The 23,868-nt window shown below is 51.8% G+C and overlaps 1 protein-coding gene across 1 annotated transcript in view; it reads left to right on the forward strand.

Annotated features, from left to right (window-relative positions):
* Positions 1–4,995: 4,995 nt before the first annotated feature.
* Positions 4,996–23,868, forward strand: part of SYT13 (synaptotagmin 13) — a 37,592-nt gene continuing 18,719 nt past the window's right edge. Inside the window, exon 1 of the mRNA XM_056138344.1 lies at positions 4,996–5,300. Coding sequence (XP_055994319.1) covers positions 5,118–5,300 — 183 coding nt within the window. The 5' untranslated portion in view covers positions 4,996–5,117. The remainder of the gene's footprint in view (positions 5,301–23,868) is intronic.

The following is a 23,868-nucleotide window of genomic DNA, read 5'->3' on the forward strand; positions in this document are numbered from 1 at the left end:
ACACCTTCCACTCTGGCTTAAGTCTAAGGCCATGGAAACCAGGGGTACCCAGCCCATCTAAAAGTGATATTCGAGGCGGGGCACCCAGAATGCATGAAGAATTCTTGGAGTGGGCGCCAGAGTGACAGAACAGCCCATAAGGCACTTGCCAGGCAGGAATCTGATGGCGGTCCATCCTTGGTACTATACATGGTACCCTGAGCACTGCCAGGAGTGACCCCTGAGCGCACAGCCAGGTGTGGACCAAAGAATAAAGAAATAAACACTAGAGAATCCCCAGAGTGTAAACATTGTGCTGATTTTTTTAAAAAATTAATTAATTGGTTGATTTCTATTTAATCACTGTGATATAACCCTTTCAAAGCTGTTCATGATTAGATTTCATTCATACAGTGTTCCAACACCCATCCCTCCACTACTATACTGTACATCTCCCAGCCTAGGGTCCCCAGGTTACCTCCCATCACACCCCACCCCCTGCCTGCCTCTAAGCCACTTCTCTCTCTTTCCTTCTCTCTCTCTCTCTCTCTCTCTCTCTCTCTCTCTCTTTCTCGCCCCCTTATCTTCTTTGGGCACTGTAACTTGCAATACAGATACTGAAAGGTTGTCATGTATATCCCTTTACCTATTTTTAACACTCAATTCTTGTCTAGCGTGGACATTTCCAACTATTACTGTCATATTGTTCCCTTCTCTATCTTACCTACCCTCCGCCCCACACACACTTGGGGCAGAAGGTAGGTAGGATGGCTGTTCTCACATACCTGCCCCTACCCCCCTCTTGTCCTTTGCATTGGACAGTTCTCCTAGCCCTTGTTTTCCGTGGCCTTGGATATTAATCTTCTACTGTATATTTTTTGTATACCACAAATGAATGAAGTCCTTCTATATTTGCCCCTCTCATTCTGATTCATTTCATTCAGCATGATATTCTCCATATCCATCCATTCATAAGAAAATTTCATGAGTTCATTTTTCCTAACAACTTCATAGCATTCCATTGTGTAGACGTGCCATCATTCTTTATCCATTCAGTCATCCACCCATCCCCCATCCACCCATCCACCCATCTACATATTCACCCATCCACCCATCCATCCATCCACACATTCACCCATACACACATCCACCCATTCAAACGTTCACCCATCCACCCCTCCACCCATCCACCCATCCACATATGTATCCATCTACCCATCTTCCATTCACCCATTCACACTTTCACACATTCACCCATTCCCTATCCACTAGTCCATCAATCTATCTATTCACCCATCCACATTTCTACCCATCCACACATCCATCTACTCACCCATCCACACTTCCACCCATCCACCCACCCACCCATCCACATGTCCACCCATTCACCCATCTACCCATTCTCCCACCCACACACCCACACATCTACCCATCCATCCACCATTCTTCCATTAACCATGCATCCAACCAGCCAGCCCTGCGAAAGGCTTGTTTCGTTGTTCAATTCCTCTCCCACCTGTTCTCCATGCTGCAGCCACGGGGATCTTTTCAACACACAAACCTGAAGGTTTCACACTTCTGCTGCCTAGAAAGCTCCCAGGGGAGTGACAGATTTCCTCTGGGGAGTGACAGACCCTGGTGGTGGGACCTGCCTCTCCCTGTAGGCTCAGATCACACACAGCTTCTCCTACTTAAGTTCCAAGCAGCGCCCACAGTCAGTCAGCAAATACTCAGAAGGTGGTGGGGAGCTGGAAATTGGGCAAGCTGCAAATATGAATACCAGAGAAATCAACAGAAGCTAAAAATTCCCCGCCTCCCCCCACCCCCGGGAGAGCTGCTCAGCCTGAATGCCGTCCTCTCCCTGGAACTCTCTGCCTTCTTCTCTGTGCTGACTTTTTCTCCACCAGACCTCGGTCCAATCACCACCTCCTCCAGGAAGTCTTCTTGTTGTCTCAGATTAAGCCAAACATCCCATTTGAACCTCTCCTTCACATGGAGAGGTTAAAAGAGAGCTTGCTCTATCTTTTTTTTTTTAGAGGATTTCTTTTTCTTTTTGGGTCACATCCGGCGATGCACAGGGGTTAACTCCTGGCTCTGCACTCAGGAATTACTCCTGGTGGTGCTCAGGGGACCATATGGCATGCTGGAAATCGAACCCGGGTCAGCCACATATAAGGCAAACGCCCTACCCGCTGTGCTATCACTCCAGCCTCAGGCTTGCTCTATCTTTAATAGCTGCCTTTCTACCTTTGGATGAGCCCCAATCTCTCTGGGCCCCAGTTTCCCTACTGGCAAAATGAAAGTATCCTGCCAGGTTATCTCTGAAATCGTCTGTCTTCACATTCAGATGTCCCATTTGTCTCTTTCCCTGTCCGCTGCCTCACGCCATAAGCAGGGGTCATGCTTGCTAAGCAGGAGTGTCCACCTGGCACATTTCAAGTCCTTTTCCCCAGATAAAAAATCTGCCAGTAACGGGGCTCATCTGGGGCTCCCAGACTCCCATGGGGAGGCTGAGGAGTTTCTGAAGACCAACGAGAACCCCTCTACCCCAGATCCTGCTAGGGGCACTGTGGGTCCCCACCGGGAGCCGCCGGGCCAAGAGACAGCCTAATTAAACCTTTTCTTTCCCCAGAACGTTTGCATCGCCAGACCCAGGAGGACAGAACGTGTCTCCCTGGCAAACAGTAATGAGAGAGAATAATAAAGTCACCCTTGGGACATCACACTTGGGCATGGCAGTTGGCAAGAAATTCATGTCCGGCATGCAGCAGGTACAAAATAAAGACTCATGGAAGGGTCACCCTAGTCCAATGGTGCTCACAGCTCAAATGGAACTCCATACCCATCCCGCATGAACCCTGCGTAAGTCCTGCATGGCCACGGTCACCCAAAGCACCCTGGGTTCACAGTGGGGACAAGGAATTCTAAGGATGCTCCCTTTGCAGAATGGATCCCAAGTCCTGTGTGTTGGGGTGCTCCAGGGAATGGGGGCTGGTGTGGAGGGGAGAGCTCTGAGGAGCAGGGCGGAGTCACACTACAAAGAGCTGCCGGTTAAGTAAAGGCTCTTGGTTTCTCCCTAGAGAAGTTTGATTGGAGGCTTTTAGGTCAGGGAGAGGTAGCAACAGCATTGCATTGCAGAAACAGCTTTTTTTTTTTTTGATGCCCCAGAGGGGGATGGGAGGGGGCAGAGATGGAGGGGTGTGGAGAGAGAGAAGTAAAGAAAGAGGAGAGAGAAAGAGAGAGGAAGAGAGAGAAAGAAAGAGAGGAAGAGGAGGAGAGAGAGAAAGAAAGAAAGAAAGAAAGAAAGAAAGAAAGAAAGAAAGAAAGAAAGAAAGAAAGAAAGAGAGAGAGGATGACTTTGACCAAAGAATCAACATTTTATAAATTCTGCAGCCAGGACTTAAAAGCAGCCTCTGCTCCCTTCCTCAGGAAAGCCAGTCAGCCCTCTAAGAAGTCACAGCCGCAGGGAAGGGAACTAGCCAGCTGGAGTTTTAACCCAGTGCTGGACAGTGGGCCTGGAGCACGGGGTGCTGAAAACCACCCGGCAGAGCCCAGTCAGCTCCGAAAAGCATGAGGACAAAAGAATTGTTCTGAGCCACCGAGCCAGGGGGGGGTCCCTGTGCCTTGGGCAGTGATCACTGGGGAGCCCTGCAGAGGAGACGTCCAGAGCAGCTCAGCACAAAGGGGCTTGCTTGAGTCATTTCACACTGGGGGTCAGCAGCTCACGGGGATGAAATCATTATCAGGGGTTCCCAAACTCGCCTGGCCCACAGCCCCCTTCAGTCATTTGGGGAAAAAAAGCCACTAAAGCACCTCCCTGAAAATCTAGCTTAAGAGAACAAAGTGCTCTGCATGGCACCCCAGGGTGCTACTACCCACCTCCTGAAACACACCAGCACCCCACTGGGGGCCAGTATCGCCCTTTGGGAAATGGCTGCTCTACGCTCATCCGTGTGCACAGTGTGTACTGAATGCTTGCGGGGATTAAATAAAACCCTGCACAGAACAAAGCACAGACACTCAGTGTTTGAGGATCCGAGACAGCCCCTCCTTCCCCTGCCTGCATGTCCATCCCCGCCCATCCCCCGACACACATGCATGCGCACGCACGCACACAAACATGCACACACATGCATGCACACACGTGCACACACACGCACACAACACGTGCACACATGCATGCACACACATGCACACATGCACACGTGCACACACGTGCACAACACATGCACACACGCCCCCCGCACACACAAAGCGTGTGCACACACATATAACCTGCATACACATGCACACACTCACAAACACACACACGTGTGTGCACACACTGACAATGTCAGCATATTCCTCTTAGTGCTCCACTTCCCCATAGGGTGTGCCTGCCCTGACTGCCGGCTGCCGGCTTTAACCAGCCTCACAGCCCCAGGTGGGCCCTTTTTTCTGGAGGCAGCTGATGGGCTTGGGCTCCGCACACCCCGCTTGCCTTCAGGAGGACCGGGGTGTTTCTGGCAGCACCACCTCTCCTCTGTAAACAGGGGTGAGGATCTCTGCGCAGCGAACTAGCAGGCTGGAGTGACAGCAGAGCCGGGAGGGAGGGTGCTGGCATTGCAGGCGGCCAGGCCGGTTCGGTCCTGGACATCCCATATGGGTCCCATATGAGTACCGTCCAGAGTGATCCCTGAGTGTAGGTTTAGGACTAAGCCCTCAGTACCGCAGGGTGTGGTTCCCCGGCTCCCCCCCTCCCCCAAACAAATAAGCAGATAAGGTGAATTCTGTCGCTGTCCTCCCAGGACGCCCTTCTCACCCCTCCCAGCCCCACCTGCCCGTTTCTGGACCAACACCTGGCGGGCAAAGCTGGGAGCTGGGGGAGGTCCAGCTCTGCGTGGTCCCAGGTTCGCACTTGGCAGCCCGGGGGCCGGGGGCAGGGAGCCGGGCTGGGGGGCGGTCGGGCGGGGCCCCAGACCTGCAGGGCCCGGCGAAGGGGCGGAGGCCCGGTCACGTGGGCGGGGAGGGGGCGCCGCTGACGCGGGGCGTGCAGGGCGCGCGGCTGACGCGCTCGGGGCCGCCCTCCTCGCTCCCCCGCGCCCCTCGGGGACAGCTGCAGGCGCGCGCGGCCCGCGGGGCGACGGGCGGCGGCCACCATGGTGCTCTCGGTGCCCGTGATCGCGCTGGGCGCCACGCTGGGCACGGCCACCAGCATCCTCGCGCTCTGCGGGGTCACCTGCCTGTGTCGGCACATGCACCCCAAGAAGGGGCTGCTGCAGCGGGACCGGGAGCCCGATCCCGAGAAGGCCAGACCAGGTGTGCTCCGGCCGGCCCAACAGGTGAGCAGCGGTGGTGGTGGGGGGTGGGGGGGCACTGCCTTGATTTCCCGGGGTGACTAACGTGGGGAAGGGGGTCGTCTGGCGAGCTGCGGTGGTGACGGGGACGTCACGGTTCTTTGCCCCGGTGGGGTGGGGGGCACGGCAGAGAGGAGGGAGGAGGGGGCGGGTGAGGACGCATCCACCAGAGATGGGGGTAGGTTGGGGGGGGAGGGGCTCACCTGAAGAAGGAATGGGAGTGCTCAAAGAGGGGTGTGGAAATGAGGGTCGAGCTCAAAGAGGGGTGTGGAAATGAGGGTCGAGGGTGGGATGGGGAGCGGGAGGGGGGGCGCGGGAGGCTGTGAGCCCCAGGAGCATAAGGCACTTGGAGGGGGATGTGAAAGGGGGCTGCAGGGACCAGGGGGGTGTCCCAGAGGGGATCTTGAGCCGGGGATGATTTAGAAGCCCGCAGAATTGCGGGAAGAGGAATGGGGAGGGGGAGGGAAGAGGAGGTGGGCTGGGGGGTGTGGGAAGGGCTTTGGTGGGGAACCAAGAGGTTCACCCCAAAATGGGAGGGGAGGTGGCTGCTCTCCCTATGGCTCTGGAGGTGACCATAGACAGCTGGGGGAGGGGCAGGCTATCTTGGGGTGGGGGGCATGAAGGACGCTTGTGCCCTCCCACCAGCTCTGGAGATGGAGGTGCTGTTATTTATTGTTTGTTTTTCGGGTCACACCCAGCAGTGTTCAGGGGTTACTCCTGGCGGTGCTGGGGTGGGGGGACTCTAGGGGATGCCGGGGATCGAACCCAGGTGGGCCGTGTGCAAAGCAAACACCCTCCCCTATGGTACTATCATGAGCCCCACAGAGAGTGTTTATCCCTTGTGGGTCCCCAGAACCCTTTTGTAGTGGTGCTCTACAGTGAGTGATTTTCACCCGTTGCAGAGCTCCGCAGAAGGGGTCTGGGAAGAGGGCTGGAAGGACGGCACCCCCCAAGCTGTGAACCCCAGCTGTGTTCTCCAAGTGGGAGTGCCAAATGCCCCCCTACACACCAGAGGAGCAGGGGAGCCTCCCCGCTGGAGCTCAGGTCCGCTCAAGCCCAGCTCCCCCTGTCCTTCCCCATCAATTATTCAGCAGCTCTGAGCCTCAGAGTGTGTGTGGCTGGTGGCCGTCACTGGATCGAGGGTGCCAAGGACGAGGCTGCTGTCCTTGACCATCCAAACAAGTGACAGTGAGGCTGGCAGGAGGAGCGGGAGGGCTGGGGGTGGGGAGGCGGGCAACTGGATCCATCTGGAAAGGGGAGCGCTGGGCTCCCCACCGCTGGCCCCAAGGGCCATCAGCCCATCTGCAAGGACCAGCTGTCACCTCCCCTTCCTCTCCCCGTCCCGGCCCCCTCTAGGGACAGCTGCTCAGGCCCTGCCAGGCTGGCTCCCGAGGCTCTTCCCATCCCGTCCCCACCTGCAGACAGAGGGGTGAGACGTCAGTGTAGATGACACCTGGGCCCCCCAGGCCAGCTCTGTTTTAGCGACAGCCTATGGCCCACACACAGCCCAGCTTCTGTTCAGAGACACCAGCTCTTGCCTCTCCGGACTTCCAATCCTTCACAACTTCTTCTTGCAAACCTGGGGACCCATCATAGCAACCCCTCGCGAGGTGCCCACACACGCGTGCCAGGCTATGCTCCAAAGCGCTTTGCACAGAATCTCGTGTGGCAACTCGGTGAAAGATGGGCTTGACGACCCCAACTGGGTGATGGGAAAACGCAGACTCAGAGAGGGTGCGCGACTTTCCCAAAGCCACACAGCAAGACCTTCTAGAGCCAGATTCTAGCCATGGTGGGTGCTGGAGCCCCTATTAGCCTCACCCGTCCACCCCCTCCGGGTAGGATGGACAGGTATCTGCCTCTCAGTTGTCCATGGCAACTCCCCTCTTCCCTGCAACCTCGCCCTCCTGGAACTAATGAGCTTTCAGTGGGGTGGGGAGAGGGGAGACTGTTGACGCCACACCCAGAGGTGCTCAGGGGCTAGTCTTGGTGCTGAGGCTTGAACCAGGGTCAGTGAGGCAAACGCCTTGGCCCTCGGGCTGTCTCTCAGGCCCCTTGATGAGCTTCTTAGCGGCCAGAACAGCTTCTCCGGACAGAGGGGGCCTTCTCATCCCCGAGGTTTCTTCCTTCGAAATGGCATCTTCTTGCAGAGGAATCTGTAACCGCCACAGGGAACCAGCCCCTTCTGCCCCTTGTAGGTGATGGATTCCAGGACTCTGGCCTCTAAAGCAAGTGCTCACCCCCCAACCCCTGCTGAACCGTCCTCCAGCCCGCTGCCACATTCCTTCACCGCTAGCCCTGCTTACAACTGAACTGGATCTCCCGTACTTGCTTACTTGTCTAATATTTATCCCTAGCACCTAGGGGTGATGGCAACCTGCTGGGTGCCTGGTAATAAATTGAAGGCAAGGGGCCAGAGTGACAGTAGTGGAGGTAGGGGGCGTTTGCCTTTCACATGACCAACCTGGGTTCGATCCCCAGCAGCCTATATGGTCCCCTGAGCACCACTGGGAGTAATTCCTGGACACAGAGCCAGGAGTAACCCCTGAGCATTGCTGGGTGACCCTCAGATCCAAACAAATAAATAAATAAATGTCCTTTTAAAAAAATTGGGGACAAGCAAAGGGACCCTAGTGTCCAGATGCCTGGGCTTAAGTCTAAACTGATTTTTGTTGTTGTCGTCGTTTGTTTCAGGACCTGGCTCTGCACTCAGGGATCACTCTGCGTGGAGCTTGGGGGACCATATTTGGTGCCAGGGATAAAATTAGGGTGAGCTATACAAGGAGAGTGCCTTAACCCCTGTGCCATCTCTCTGGCCCTGTAGAATCTGAGCAGATTCTAGAGACATGGGTGCCTGCCACCTCCACTTGCAACCCGGACTGGCAGGGGGTGCACAGAAAATGTTTTGGGATGACTCGGGCACTCCCTGAGTGCCCTCAGTGGTCTGCACTTGGGTGACACACGCGTCTCGGCCCTCTGCGGTGATGCTGAGCACTTACAGGGCTCTTGGCGGGCGTGATGACCCAGATAAAGTAAATCAAGCCACAGAGGACATTTCAAAGGAAGGGTGGTCAGGATGCGTGTTATCAAGGGGCTGGAAAGGAGAAGGGGTCTGGGGGTTGGGGGACAGGGTTCTGGCTTCTTGTCACCCCTGGGTGTCTGCAGAGGGGCTACCCGTGTCCCTTTAAGGTGCTGGTAGTGGCTGGTGAGAATGTTCCTGGGATCATTCTCTGCTGCTGCTCGGAGTTGGAGCTCAGCATGCTTTGGGAAACCCTCATGTTTTTCCAGGGCTTCTTAGCCTGTGGTCCCCGGCTCCCCTGTGGGCAGGAATGAAGGGGATTGTGGTCATAGCGAGAAACTGCTCATGCATGCTTCCTCACGAGTCTCTGTCATTAGCCGGGCGATAAATAACAGCCACGGAGCTCTGTCCGTGATGGCTTCTGGGCACCCCCCTCCCCAGCTGTGGTCCAGGCTGAGTTTCGAGACTGACTCTCCAGCCTGTGAATGAATGAATGAATGAATGAATGAACATGAGGCACCCAGAGCCACTGCCCACAGAGGACAACTGCCACTAGAGATTTCTTTCCAGCGCTATGTCTTTATATGTGTGTGTGTGTGTGTGTGTGTGTGTGTGTTGTATACATGTTTAAGCCTCCTAAGGGGGCAGGGTGACATGGAACCAACAATGGCAAGTATTTTGACAAGTGGGAGGCAGGAAGAGGTAGGAACCCTCCCTCCCCCATCACCCCATTCCCTTCTACCAGCTCCCATTCTCCCTCCCACCAGCTCTCATTCACTTTCTTCTTTCTTAGCCTAAATACACCCTTCACCATGTACCTCCCCTTCCCCGCCCCCCCCACACACAGCCTGGGGTGGGGGAACTCAGAGCTTCTGACTCCCTCCATCTCCCACTGCTGTTCTTGCAGGGATATCTGACAAGGGGCTGGGGTCTCAGGGCAGCTGAGCATGACCCAGGGCTTTGCACCTCTTTTTGGGTCCTTTCACAAGATGCCCCCTTCCCTACCCCCTCACGCTTCCAGAAGCTTCCTGCCAGCTTTGCTTCCCGCATCCAAAGCTCCGGCCCTTGGAGGCCTCCCAGGAGAGGTTTTAGAGCATTATGAAGGTTGGATATGAACATCAATGGGATCAACTCAAGTCACCGTTTTCATTACTGAAAGGACTTTGGGACTGTCCTCTAGATCTTTATATAAGAGTCAAGAGATGGGCTCTGCATAAGAGGCCACAGCCCTCTGCCTGCCTTGCCTGACTCCTCATAGGAGTTGGAGACCATCGGGGACACTTGTCACCCTCGGCCCCACCTCATCTCTGGCTTTACCCTTGGAGCAGAAGCCTTCCTTTCTGGAGCTAGTCAGCTCATTCGCTGAAGGCCACTAGGCATGATTTTGGCACCAAATAGCAAAGACTGGGCAGACACAGTCTCTCCAGACCAGGTACCGGCAGACCCAGGGGACCAGCAGGTGAACTGGGGAAATGGGAGTCGGGGGTGGAAGAGGAGGGCAGGGGAAACCCAAACTAGAACTTTCTCCCCTTCCGGTGCCTGCCCTGTCCACATCTGCCCTGGACCTTCATGATCATACTAGTCCTCCCTGCCCAAATTGCTAACCCCTCCCACACCTGGACTGTTAGATTCAGGGCTACTTGAAAGCTGCCCTCTATGGAGTCAGGGGCCCCTTTTAAAAAGGACCCATTGCTGGATTGGAGCCGTATTACAGCGGAGAAGGTGCTTGCCTAGCACACAGCTGATCCAGAGTCAATCCCTAGCTCCCAAAAAGGCCCCCTGAGGCCCCTCAGAGTGATCCCTGAGTGCAGAGCCAGGAGTCAGATGTGGCCAACTCCCTCCCCCCCCACACACATGCACACAAATAAGAAGAATTCATTGCTGATGACAACTCCTATTTATATAAGCAAACCCTGACAAGACCCATTTCCTTAGCGCTATCAATAGTGATGCGCCAATCAGATTCTCTCAAGCCACTGCAGTCGCAGCTGCCTCTGGACATGACACCGTGTGACATGTGCTCAGTGAGGGTTTCCGCTATGCAGACCAGGCCATGAACCAGGAAGCCCAATCATAGGAATTACAGAGCTCAGTGGCCGCACAGGAATTGTGCTCAGCCTGGCTAGAGAAAACTGGACAGCACTCCGGTGAGCCACCGTGTCTTCCTAGTTGTGGCACAAAGTGTCTCTTGCAGGGGCTGGAGCGATAGCACAGCCGATAGGGCGTTTGCCTTGTACGCGGCCGACCTGGGTTCGATTCCCAGCAATCCCATATGGTCCCCGGAGCACCACCAGGAGTAATTCCTAACAGCAGAGCCAGGAGTAACCCCTGAGCATTACTGAGTGTGACCCCCTCTCCCCCCAAAAAAGAGTGTGTCTTACAGCTGGTTTTGCAGTCAGGTCTGGAATCCTTGCCCCCAGCAAGGGGCTGCTATGGCTGCCGCCTGGGCCCTGCAGAGAAATTGGATGCAGCAAGCTTGTTTGGGCTGGTTGCTTAGCAACATGGGAGCCGGTGTGAATGTTTCATCAGGAAGTGAGTGCAGATGATTCCAGGCAGACGTGCACACACACCCCCGCTGCCAGTTCTGAGCCTTTCCAAAGTGCTCGTGACGTGGCTCCCTACGCCTGGATCTCTGTCTCTCCAACTGCACATCTGGAGCCTGTCACAGCCTTCCTAGTTTGTCCTCTGGTTCAGTGGGGGGAGGGGGGTGTCCTGTCGCTGGTGGGGGTGTTCTAGGGAGGGGCTCTCCTCCTCCTCCGGGACCCAAGGATGGTTCTCAGGTACCTTTTGGCACCTACAGCAGAGAAGCCTGGTGGCCGGGGGCATGTTCCTATTTTTAGAGAGTTACAAGGCTTTGGTCACCACATCACTGGGGTACAGGGAGAGGAACAGTAGGCCTACCCACGGCCAGGACACCTGGGGGAGAAATTCAAATCGAGGGGAAATTTGAATCGAGGGGAGGCGGGAGGAGAGACCCCCTCAGCAGAGCCAGCAGACAAGGGCAACCTGGACCCTGGAGAGGGCAGCATTCCTTCACAGGGAGAGCCTGGCCTGGCCTGGCCTTTGACCTCCCTCACTCCTGGGACCCCTGGAACCCCCACCACTCCCTAAAGTTCCGATTGCTGCACTCATGACTCTGGGAGCTAGTGACTCAGTACCCCCAGAAAAGTCTGGTCTTAGTGTGGCAGGGCAAAGCTCCATGTTTTGAGAACAGAAGGATTCCTCGTGTGTGTGTGTGTGTGTGTGTGTGTGTGTGTGTGTGTGTGTGAATCCTCACACTTAGAGCCTGGAGCGATAGTACAGATGGTACTCGTGTCTGATCTGGGTTTGAGTACCCTAGATGGTCCCCCAAGCCCCACCTGGAGTGATCCCTGAATGCAGAGCCTGGAATAAGCCCTAAGCACCACCAAGGATGGCCCCATACCAAAAAATAACAACAACAACAACAACAATAATAATAATAATAGTGGGAGACTGTGGAGGTTTCTCTCTACCATCCACTTGCCAGCCTCGTTGTAGACAGATTGGAGCATCTTGAGAACCAATGGGCGGCTGCAGCTCTGATGATGAAAAAGAAAAAACGGGAGTGGGAAGCTTCTGGGAATTCTGCAACACCGAGTCCTGGGGAGGGGCCCCGGGGGTGACAGAGCTGGTGAATTTCCAGTTCCCTGCTCAGTAAACCCCAGACTTGCCTCTCTTCTATACCGAACTGGAGCTGGAGGAGAAACGCTGAATGGCTCCTGAGTCAGGGCTGCGGACAGGGATTCCAGGGGTGCCTCTCTTTGTTGTCCAGGAGCAGGGAGCCGGAAATCCAGCGACTGAGTTGTATGCTGCACTCGGGAGTCCCCCTTGCCCTGTGTCTCATCCCGTTAGGAGTTGTTGATCCCGTGCTTGACCTGGGAGGCCCTTCACCCTGCTGCTGCAAATCCAGGAGCGAGGACCCCAGAGACATGACACCAGATGCACCATGCCCAGCTTAAGCAAAGAGGCGAGGGTGTCAGAGAGGAAGGGAGGAAGGGGCGGCTGGGGTGAGTGGGACCTTGAACGCTGGGAGCAACTGATGAATTCCAACTCCTGGGTTTCACAGTCTATGCCCCGTCACGCCACGCCACCTCGAGTCATTATATCGGCAGTTGGAGGGGGACATTTTCCAAACAGGACTCCCCAAGAACGAAAGTGTTGATTTCATTGTGATTGAGATGTTGAGTGGAGCATGTCATACTTAGACACACACACACACACACACATACACGCACGCACACACACACACACACACACACACACACACGGGAGAAAGCCTAGATTCAGTCCTGATGGATACCAAGAGTTAACGAAACCACAAGCAGTGGCTTCTAGCGTTCTTTAAAAAAAAATAGTAAGAGCAAAAGATTTATTTATCTATTTATTTATTTTAAGGAAGGGAATTGGAGACCGGAGAGAGCACAGCAGGAAGGACACTTGCCTTGCAGGCAGCCGACCTAGGTTCAATCCCAGCACCATGTATGGTCCCCTGGGCACCTCCAAGAGTCAGCCCTGACCACAGCTAGGTGTGGCACCCAAACAAAATAAGACAAAAAAAAAAAGGCCCAGGAAAGGGGACCAGGAAAGTCATCAGTACTGTTAAAGACCAGAAAGATTCTTGGACACTGGCGGGCCTAAGGGAGTGGGTTGTGGAGTGGCAGATGAGAACGTGAATTCTGCACCAGGCACAGGCGAGGCTGTGAAGAGGTTACGGCTGTGTCTGAGCAGGGGACAGGTTGTTTCTGAGGCTCTGCGGAAGCTGATGGGAAGGCACCAGGGGAAAGAGAATGGCTAAACATTTCAGAGCAGGAGCAAGAGTAAGTGAGGTGACCTCCGTGAGGTGGGGTGCAAGGTTCGTCAGGGAGAGTTGGATTTGAGGGCTAAAGGAGAGGTCTCTGCCCACTGCTGGGCCCAGGACAAGGATGGAGGCAGGCTTGAAGGTCTGTAGGCTCAGGACCCCGCATTCCTTGACCCTAGGAGGGAGTTCTCAGGAGCCAGAGGGAGGAATGGGTCACCAGGCAAGACCCAGCCAGTGCAGTCTGGTGGCTGTGACTATGTCCACTTCTGTCCTTCAGAGCAGACACCCCAGGGTAGGGCCTGTGTGCTGACTTCTGCGTGGTGTAGGGGCACCAGCAGGGATCTTTTACCACCTGACCTCAAAAGAACAGGAAGGGGGAGGAGAGGGGAGGGGACTTTAGTCGCTATTAAAAAGCCTTGTTGAAATGATGTGCCTCGGGTCGATGGGGAAGGTTGCATTTTTCAAAAGAGAGGGAGGCCAGTGGATCTCTGGTCGGAAGGTTCCTGGTGGGGGGTGACCTTGGTCCCCTGGAAGAAGGAGATTGTGGCTTCGTCTGGGCCAGATGCCACAAAGGTCATAGGTGCCAGAGCTCCTTCAGTCTCGTCTTGAGGCAGGAAAGGTGAATCACGAGGGTGGGCCGTAGGTGGCAGGTCTGTGAGTTCTCAGGAGGAGCAGACCCCCACCCCCACTGCCGGTTAAGCTCTGGTTGCCACCACGTGTCCTTCCTGGAATTCTTTGTTTTAGATGGAGCAGCTGTAATCTGCAGCCCTGGGAGGTTGGGAGGGTGTGGGCTGCGAGCCTGGTGGTCCCAGAGACCCAGAGCTGGGGGGGGCAGTGCCACAGGTGTGTTCTCAGCTCTCCAAACCCCATCAGTGATGTCCACACTGCTCAGCTGCTTCCTTTGAGAGTCATAGTGGGGACCTCTAGGGAACACGCAGGGCGACTGCCAGCAATTAAGTTGTCATTAAAGCGGTTATTTTATTTATTTTCTAACTTTAAACAATGTGTTTTATAAAGTTGTTCACAATACAGGTGTTTTGGGCAATCAGGGCTCTAACACCCATCCCACCATCAGTGGAACCTTCCCTCCACTATGGTCCCCAGTTTCCTACCCACCCCACAAGCCTTCCCCCTTGGCGGGTACAAAGTAATTAATTTTATTTTGCTTATTACAACAAAAGGGTAAGTAGGATTATCAAAAAGTTGTCCAGTAAAAGAAAATCTGTGAGTATTGTTATATCTTACACTGGGTTATTGAAGTCATCGAGGATTTACTGAGCTGTTTCATGCTATTCAACCTTCTGCGGTATTGTTTTTGCTCATTGAGTTCAGTGGGTTTCTTTCTTTTTTCTTTTTTTTTGGGGGGGGGGAGTCACGCCCGGTAATGCACAGGGGTTATTCCTGGCTTTGCACTCAGAAATTACTTCTGGTAGTGCTCAGGGGACCATATGGGATGCTGGGAATCGAACCTGGGTCGGCCGCATCCAAGGTGCCCCTACCCGCTGTGCTATTACTCCAGCCCTGAGTTCAGTGGGTTTCTATGTTACTTTCCTACCTAATTTGCTGTGCTCCTTCTGGGCTGTCAGGACTGTGGAATTTGGAGGTGTCATGAGGCCGCATATGTGACCACGTGCACCAGAGTTTTCAGCCTAAGACAATGTATCTGGGAGTGTCTCTGGCTTAGTGTCTCTTCCAAGATTTGTCTTCAAGTGATTATTTTAAATGATTTGATTTTACGACTCGGTAAATGCAGGGGACGGACAGTAAGTCTGCACTCTAAGTAGCTGTGTGACTGCAGGGTAGTGGCTTAAGCTCTCTGTGCTTCCTGAAACCACATGTTATCTGAACTGTGAGGTTTTACTCGGTTACTGGGGAAGATTAATATCCCAGGTAAGGCAGTGCCCAGAACCTGACCCCTTTGTGGTTCGAAAATCACTTTTACAAATCATTCTCTTCTCCTCACCTGTATCCCCCTCCCCCATAGGAACTGTATACGTTTTTTATTTTTTAATTTTACCCACCAGGTATTGGTCCCAGAAAGCCCAGTCTAGGGAGAGCCTCTGTTCCAGGTAGTCCTACCCCAGGATACTCTCTATTGTTTTGTGTTGGTTTCCGCCCTTCCTCCACTTTGTAAATATCTGCTTTATGAAACGCTGCTGGGTGACCAAGCCTGAACCTACCATCTGCTCCTTCCAAACCCTCCTAGCAGTAGTTTTTGGCTAGTATTACGGACCCTAATCATTAATAGAAATAAAAGCAAGTCAGAGAGTGCCCACATTGCAGGTCAAGGCCTCTGTTTGTACAAGGCTCTCTTGGCAACTTTAGAAAACCCTTTCATTTTCCTGTCTGACCCAGTGCCTGGCACGTGTCTTGTACCTGCTGTCCATCTGTACTTGCCAAACACCCCTGCAGGTCAGAAGGTCCGGTTGTTCTCCTTGCAAAAACTTTGCCATGAGCTGAGAAAACCTAATTGGCATGAGGGTCAATGTGGAGAAAACAGGCTGCTACAACTGATGTTTTGTGATCAGATCCTGTTTTGTGACGTTTGATAGACTGTTGGAAGGCAAACCCCTGTGACACACACAGAAGGGAAGTGATGAGATCTGCGCCCATCTGAGAAGGAAGCCCTCCACCCTGCATGCCACATGCTGCTTGCCAGTTGAGTCCACTCAGAGGCAGCAGGGCAGGGGAGGCTACGGGCTGCCTATTGGTGGGTGTCCCTGAAATATCTATTTCTGCTTGAAAGCCTTACAGAAGAAAAGATCTGTTCCCACACATCTGCTTTATCAAAAGAGGAGAGCAAAGAGGAAGAAAGTTGCTTCATTTTGGAGATCAGTGCTCTTTTTGCTACCCATCCTCCACCTCTCAGCTCTCCCATCTTCCCTGAGAAGTCTTGCACTACCATTCTCATTGTTAATTTTATTATTGTTATTGTTGTTGTTGTTGTTATTGTTGCTTTTTGGGCCATATGGAGGGGTGCTCAAGGCTCACTCCTGGCAGGCTCAGGCGATAATCTCAGATACCGGGTGTAGGACCCAGGTTGGCTACGGGCAAGGCAAGCATCCTACCTGCTGTACTCTCGCTCTGGCCTCTCATTGTAATCTTGAGTTTCTCCCTCCCACCCAGTGATCCTTGTTCTTCATCTCTTCTCCCCCAGGGGACTGCCCCTGCATGCAGCTCTGTCACTCTGGCATGTACCTGCCAGATGGATCTACTGAAAGATTTTTCTGGTGTACTGCTTCCGCTCACTCAGAATCTCCCCACTGCTCATAACCTAGAACTTTGAAGCCCTTTCTGGTGGGACCTCACCTTTCCCCTCTCACTCCTTCCATTCTCTCCAGGTGCTTTACCAGAGTCACCATGCCCCAGGCATGCCCCCCTCTGTACCCACACAAGGACTCTGGAGATCCCTCTACTTCTCTTATCAGTAGATTTCCTTGACTGATGGGCTAACATGCCTTTTTTAGGAAGCTGGCTCTGATCTCCTCCATGATGTGCCTTTGGTAATACACACTTCATGTGCTTTCAAGCTACCTTTTCTACTTCTTCCTCTTGTTCTACAGACGTAGAAAATCGCTTTCTTCCTGCACGTAAGTTTTAATTCATAGGTGGTGGTTTCCTGGAGACGAATGCTCTGTGTCTGAACACAGCAGGGAAGAATGCTTTGGTTGGTTAGCCATGTCTAATCGGTTGGTATCAAGAAGGAGACTCGGAACATCAGCATTTTCTGTTTGCTACATAGGCATGGTCTTGCCTCACCATTTGACAGGAAACTTCCTTTGAGCAGGGCTTCTTCTGATTCTTCTGTGCCTGAATGAGATTTGGGTGCATAGTAGACAGGTACCAAGTGTATGCTCATTTCTTTTTGTTTCACTAGAAATTTGATGATTGTTTAATCATATGGTTTGGGCCTAAAACCCAAATAAAAGAAAATTTTGGCCAAAGTCACAGGTCTTATCTGAAGCTGCAGTTTACAACTTTGCTGTTGTGAAGTCTCCAGGTTAGAAATAAATGTGCTTTCCAGCATCTTCAGAGCAGCCGGGTATCTTTGATTTGTGCATCACTGCACTGTTTTTCCAAACAGTGTTACCTTTGATGGATGGTCCTTCCATGCTCCAGTGAGTCTACAGAACCTTCTCTTCCACTCAGAAAAGCTTCTCAGAATGCGAATGTGTGAAAGAAGAATTGTTAGAAGAATCATTTTGAATGTGTTGTGATCCATTTTTTAAATGGATTTTTTAAAGGATATGATTTCAGTACTTTATGTTTGTAATACAAGGTTGACATGTGTTGCTTTTGTCAATGTTTCATCAAAGCATCATAGAGTCAAAAAACTGTGTAGAATTCTGGAAACAGATTCTAAATTCAGTTCCAGGAAAATGGACATCCAACCAGAATTTTCAGCCTTTAATACTTCATAAAAAACGTAACTTCCAGGGCCAAAGAGATAGTACAGTGGGGTACATGCCCTGCGCATGATTGACCCAGGTGCGATCCCCAACACTGCATATTCTGCCTTGTGCTCTACCAGGAGTGACCCCCGAGAACAGAGCCAGGAGTAAGCCCTGAATACTGCCAGGTGTGGCCCAAACAAAGAAATAAAACCCACAGCCTCCAGGGACTTAAGAGATAGTGTTTGGGATAAGGTGCTTTCCTTGCATGCAGCTGACCCCGGCTCAATCTCTGGTACCATATGTAGTTCCCCTTTGTGCCATCAGGTTCTTCATCTAAGTGAAGAACCAGGAGTAAATCCTGAATACAGCCATTGTGGCCCCAGAGCCCAAATTAATGACTCAGTTAAAGAAACGTAACCCCCACAAATGAGAAACAGAGGGGAGCAATCTGTAGTATTGAAGGCAACTCTTTCCGCAGAGGCCAATGTGGAACATACACCTTCCCATCTTACAAAGATTGCTGCTGATATAGTTCTAATACCTCCAACACAGAGACTCACTCTGCCAGAAAGAGTCCTAAATCCACAGTCAGCACCAAAGGGTTGTGGGACGTTTGGAAGTTTGAGACTGACTGGGAAAGTCAGAAAGTTCAAAACTGCTCTGAGATGAAACTCATTTACCAACAGCCCAGCTATGGTGACTAGGCAGAGAGAAGGATGGGGACAGTGGGGGAGTGGGAAGGTTGTGTGTCCGCCCCCAATTACCAACCAGGGGTGAGTTCTGTCATCTGTGAAATCATCCCAGCTTTGGAACAGCACTTATGACTTTGAGGAGTGTCTAAAGGATTGAGGTGGTGACCACGCTGTCTTGACATTGCTTTGGCTCGGGGCACAAGGGAAACACAGTTTCTGCCCAAGGATGTCAAGGTCACATTCCAACTGAGAACAATAACCAGGCAGATGCCCAAACCCCCAGCAGATCATTAACACGTGGGTGAGGAAGGGAGCTGACCCTTTGTCTCACATTGTGGCACTGGGCAGCAAATCACAGTGATTTGGACGGTTCTGTTTTCACCTGTTAATGGATCTGTTAATGTACCCAGAAACCATGTCCCCAGGAAGCTGTGAGTGTTGTGGTCAGCAGAAGTGATTTTGGGAGTGAACTTACGTTCCAAGTGTAGTGTGGTGATACATCAGCTGTGGGGTCTTGGACAAGCTTCAAAACCCCTCAACTCTGCATTTCCTGTTCTGTGGAGAAAAGAGTTGATTTGTTTTCAGTTAGTCATGTAAGAGTATAGAAGTAAATACTGGCCTCTCATCTGTAGAGCCATGTGAGATTAAATACCATCAAGTGGGAATGCAGAACACGATGCCAGATGCACAGGGAGTGGTGCGGGGCGACAACCACCTTGCCCCTTCAGGCTCTGTATGTGACTAGGGGAGTCAAGGAAGGACACCTACAGGAAACTGATCTCTGGGCAAGACTGTCCTCATGTGTGGTTTCTGCTCACACAGATTTTTGTTTTTGTTCTTGAATTCTGTCCTAATATCCTGATTCTGCCACCAGAGCCAGGAGAGTAGCAGCAGCATTGTCTGACCTCTTTTTACCCAACTTCAAACTTGAGCTGTAACCACTGTGCCCTGAACACACCCCTGACTTTCATGGCATCACCTAGTCCCAGAGGTGGCACTTTCCCATCTGTGAATTTGCTGTCCAAGCTCTGGGTGGTGCCCCATCAAAGGTCAGAGTCTCTGGTTTGTCCTGCAAATCTCTTCTTCTCGTCGGCAGGCAAAGTTTGATTTGTTTCTCCCCATTCTGTCTTATATTTGCAGCTCTTCATCGTGCGGTTAGTATGATACTCTTCTACCCATTGTCCATTCTTCTTCCAGGCACAGCATAGGAAGCAGAACTAGCATCAGCTATCATGAAGAAATTCTCAGTGTTAGAGGGGGTGATAGTACAGCAGATAAGGCATTTGTCTTGCATGCGGCAGACCCATTCTAATCTCTGGCACCGCATCACCCCATATAGTCCTCCAGGCATCACCGGGAGTAATACTTAAGCCTAGAGCCAAAGGAAAGCCCTGAGAATTGCAAGGTGTGGCCCCCAAAACAAAGGAACAGAACCCCACATTCTCAGGGACTAGTACTGAGTGTTTGGGTGATGAATAAAGGACAGGGAAGGAGAAGGGGTATCTTCATTACATTCATTAGAGACTTAAATTACAGAGCTTGACATATTTGTTTTCTGAGGAAGCAGATATAGTGGTAACTCCTAGGGTCAGGGAGGTAGGTAGAATAGAGAATAGAGTGCCTTGGATACAGCCAATCTGAATTTAATCCCTGGAACCTCATATGATCCCCAAAGTCCTTCCAAGAGTTACCCCTGAGTGCAGAGCTTGGAGTAAACCCTGAGCATCACCCATTTTGGGTGTGGACCCCAAACCAAAAAAAAATTAGAATTAAAAATAACAAAGTGGTAACACCTGTGGACTGCACGGTAGTATTCCAAAGTTTGAGTTCCAACTCCCTGTTTATTCTTTGCTGTGTGACTTCAGTTTTAAGTCTATGTCCTCTATGTCTTCTATGACCTCTGTGTCCTATTTTTATTTTATTTTATTTTATTCTGGGAAATTTTTTCTTTGAACTTTATTTAAATACTGTAGTTTACAAAGTTATTCATAATACAGTTGTTTTAGTACATTCAATGTTCCAGCACTAATCATACCACCAGTGTGACTTTCCTCCACCATTGTCCCCAGTTTCCCACCACCCCCTAAGTCAGGCTTCTTGGCAGGCACAAAAATAATTTATTGCCTTTCCAACAAATGGTAAATGGAATTATTTAAAAATTGATTCTGTAAAAGAAAGTTTGTGAAATGTTTATATCTCACAGAGGGGTTATTAAAGTCATAGAAGGGCTGGAGCGATAGCACAGTGGGTAGGGCATTTGCCTTGCATGTATCTGACCTGGGTTTGATTCCCAGCATCCCATATGGTTCCCTGAGCACCGCCAGGAGTAATTCCTGAGTGCATAGCCAGTAGTAACCCCTGTGCATTATTGCCGGGTGTGACCCCCCCCAAAAAAAGTCATTGAAGATATTTACTGAGTTGTTTGGTGCTAGTTGAATCTTCTGTGTAATTGTTTTCACTTACTGAGCTTAGTTGGCTTCTATGCTATTTTCCAATCTAATTTGCTGAGCTCATACAGGCTGTCAATATTGTGGAATTTGGAAGCATCATGTGGCCACCTACTTGGCCACGTGCTCCAGGACCTCCAGGAACTGGGAAGATTCTTTGCCCACACCACCTCCTGAGGAGGCCCAGAGTTCCCAGCCCAAAGGTCGGTGTACCTGAGATTAGTTTTCCTGAGATTAGTCATGAAGTGGGGCCGTTTACCTGGTCGCAGCTGTGAGGATATGGGTGTGGCTGCCAGAGCTTCTGACAGTACAGGCGTGGGGGGTAGGAGGAAGCTGCCCACCCCCACTCTGAGAAGACCCCAGACTTTTCAGCCCCAAAACCGGTGGACCTGGGAGTCTTGTTGGTTTGGTGTCTCTTCAAGACTAGTCCTGAAACAGTGAATCTGGGTTGTGTGTATGGTGGCAGCTGTGTGGTATGGGTGCCATGGCCAGGGCTTAAGCAGGGCAGGGACTTGGCTTGTCCCAAGAAGTTTTTTTCTGAAGGGGCTGCACCTGTAGTGCTCGGGGACTATTCCTCACTCTGCTCAGGAATGACTCCTGTATTATCTTGCTGGCCTTCAGTGTCCCCTGTAAAGGGAAGTCAGCATGAGGATAATGGAGCCCAGTGCTATTTTCACCTGTATGCATATGTGATCAATGCTAGGTATGATTCTCCATCACTACCGCACACACCCAGTTTTAGCTCAGAATTTTCTAACCTTTAAATTCTTAGTGAACAAACTCTCCATTACCATGAGTGCTAACAGTGCTTATTCTTACCTGAAATTAACTTGTGAGTGTATTCCCCTGGCTTCCCAACTGGAAATATGCATTCTGTATACACGTTCTGTATATGCATTCTGTATACGCATTCTGTATACGCATTCTTTTCCCAACTGGATATACTCATTCTGTATAGCAAACAATGATACAGGGAGTTCCTGCACCTAATCAGCCACTGTCATCCATGTGGAACAAGCAATGAAGTGAGAGGCCAGAGCTATCACACAAAGGTTAAGGTGCTTGCCTTGTATAGGACCAACCCTGGTTTCATCTTCAGCACTGCAGAGGGTGCCCTGAGCATCACCAAGAGTGATTCCTGAATATAGAGCCAGTGGTAAACCACGGGACTGGAGAGTCAGTACAGTGGGAAAGGTGCTTGCCTTGCACACAGCCTACCTGATTCTATCCTTGGCACTCCATAAGGTTCCCTGAGCTCCTCCAAGAATGACCCCTGAGTGCATAGCCAGCGGTAGGCCTTGATCACTGCTCAGTGTGTCCCCCACCCACCCAAAAAATGAGACGAAATGAGTAAGTATCAGCAAAGAAAGAGTTTGCACAGGTATCAGCTATTGTGTCTCGTTCCTGCCAGGTTGGGAGAAGCACTTCCCCAACCCACAGCAACCGTTCCACCAGCACACCTCGTCTGTTGCACTGGCTGCTGGCTGGTAGAAAGGAGATGGGGAGCTTGCAGGGTCCACTACAAACCAGTCTTTTAAGATTTTACAATAGTCATGGAGGGGGAGGGAGCCTGGCAGGAGTACGTCTGAGGGAAGGGAATTTAAAAAGGGATGGGAGCACTGGCTTATTATAAACAGAAGAGGAGGTGTGGGAAGGGACCATGAAAGGTGCTGTACTGTGGCTGGGTCACCATGGAAACACTGCTTGGCTCCTGGACCGGAAGCTGAGCCACTGAAGCGTCAAAGTGAATTTCAACTTTGCGGCTTCACAGCTGCCCTCCCCATTGTGAAAGAGGCCACACCTGGTGGATTGTCCCAGCAGCTGCTCTGAAGTAGAGATCTTGGTCTCTGGAGCATCCCTGGGGCTGGAGATCCATTGGGCGTTTGCTGGTGGTAGGAGCCCAATAGGATCAAACACAGAGATATGAGGTAGTATGTCTGGGAAGCTCAGCACATGAGACCATTTCTCCATGGACCTGGCCTGTCTTTATGGGGCCTTCCCACAGGCTATACAAGCTACAGGGCCCCCCTCACATCATGGTCACCCCCAGGGTGCTTCTTAGACCTGAAGGTTCATGAGGTTTTGCCTAAGATCTCTGCAGTGGGAGCAAACCTGGAAATGTCCGTGTCACCTGCCCCCAGGCAAAGCTCACACACCTCAAATGGGGAGTGGGGACAGAGAGATAGCACGGGGGTTAAGGCACTTGATTTGCTTATGGCAGATTATGGTTTGATCCCCTACACAGCATGATCCCCCCCAAGCTCCACCAAGGCTCCCTTCCAAGCACAGAACCAGGATCACAGAACCAGTTCTTATGCACTGCTATGTAAGGACCAGCACTTAGCATCCTGCTCAGTGGTGTGAAGTGTTGGTGAGCCGCAGAGCATGCTGAGGAAGTGAGAACTGGACAGACTGGTGGGCATCGTCCTCTGGAGGGGTCAGCCCAGTCAGGACTGAGCCGTTTCTGCTCCTGGGCTGGCCCTGTGACCTCATCTGTAAGGGGGCAGAAGTGTTGTTGGTCCTTCCTCCCAGTTTGCTCATCCCGTGAGTTCTCACTGAACGGGATAGGACCCAGATGGGCAGAGCCACACAGGGAAAGAGATCAGAGGAGAGTGAGGGGAGAGGGCCTCAGACTGTAAGTCACTCAGACTTTTCAGACTAAGAATTCAGCTTCTTTGTGCCTGGGAGGTGTTTGTTATGAAGCACAGGGGTTCCCTGCCTAATGCAAAGCTGGTTGCATAGAGCCACAAGTGAGGCCCCAGTGAAGGGGTGTGTCAGGAGGCAGAGCATCATCTTTTGGGTTGATTTGCACCTCAAATTTGACTGCATCCCTAAATAATATCCTGGAGAGTTTTCTGTGTGGTGGGAGGGAAAACCTGAACAGAGCCCACTCCTGCATCACCTCAGTCTGTAGGACTGTCATTCTCTGGAGGATGGTGGTGGTTCTTTCTGCTAAATTCTACATTGGCCTAGTGTGGCTTAGACATTAGGGAGAGAGAATCTTGACTCTCCACAGAGGAGGCAGAGGAAGAGTGCATGTGTGTGTGAAAGAGTGTGCATGTGTGTTGTGTGTGAGAGAAGAGTGTGTCATAGAGTGTGTGTGAGAGAGAATGTGTCTGAGAATGAGTGTGCATGAGTGAAAGTGTGTGTAAGAATGAGTATGTGCGAGAGAATGAATGTTT

Source organism: Sorex fumeus, unplaced genomic scaffold, assembly GCF_029834395.1.
Source record: "Sorex fumeus unplaced genomic scaffold, SorFum_2.1 ptg000007l, whole genome shotgun sequence".
Lineage (NCBI taxonomy): Eukaryota > Metazoa > Chordata > Mammalia > Eulipotyphla > Soricidae > Sorex > Sorex fumeus.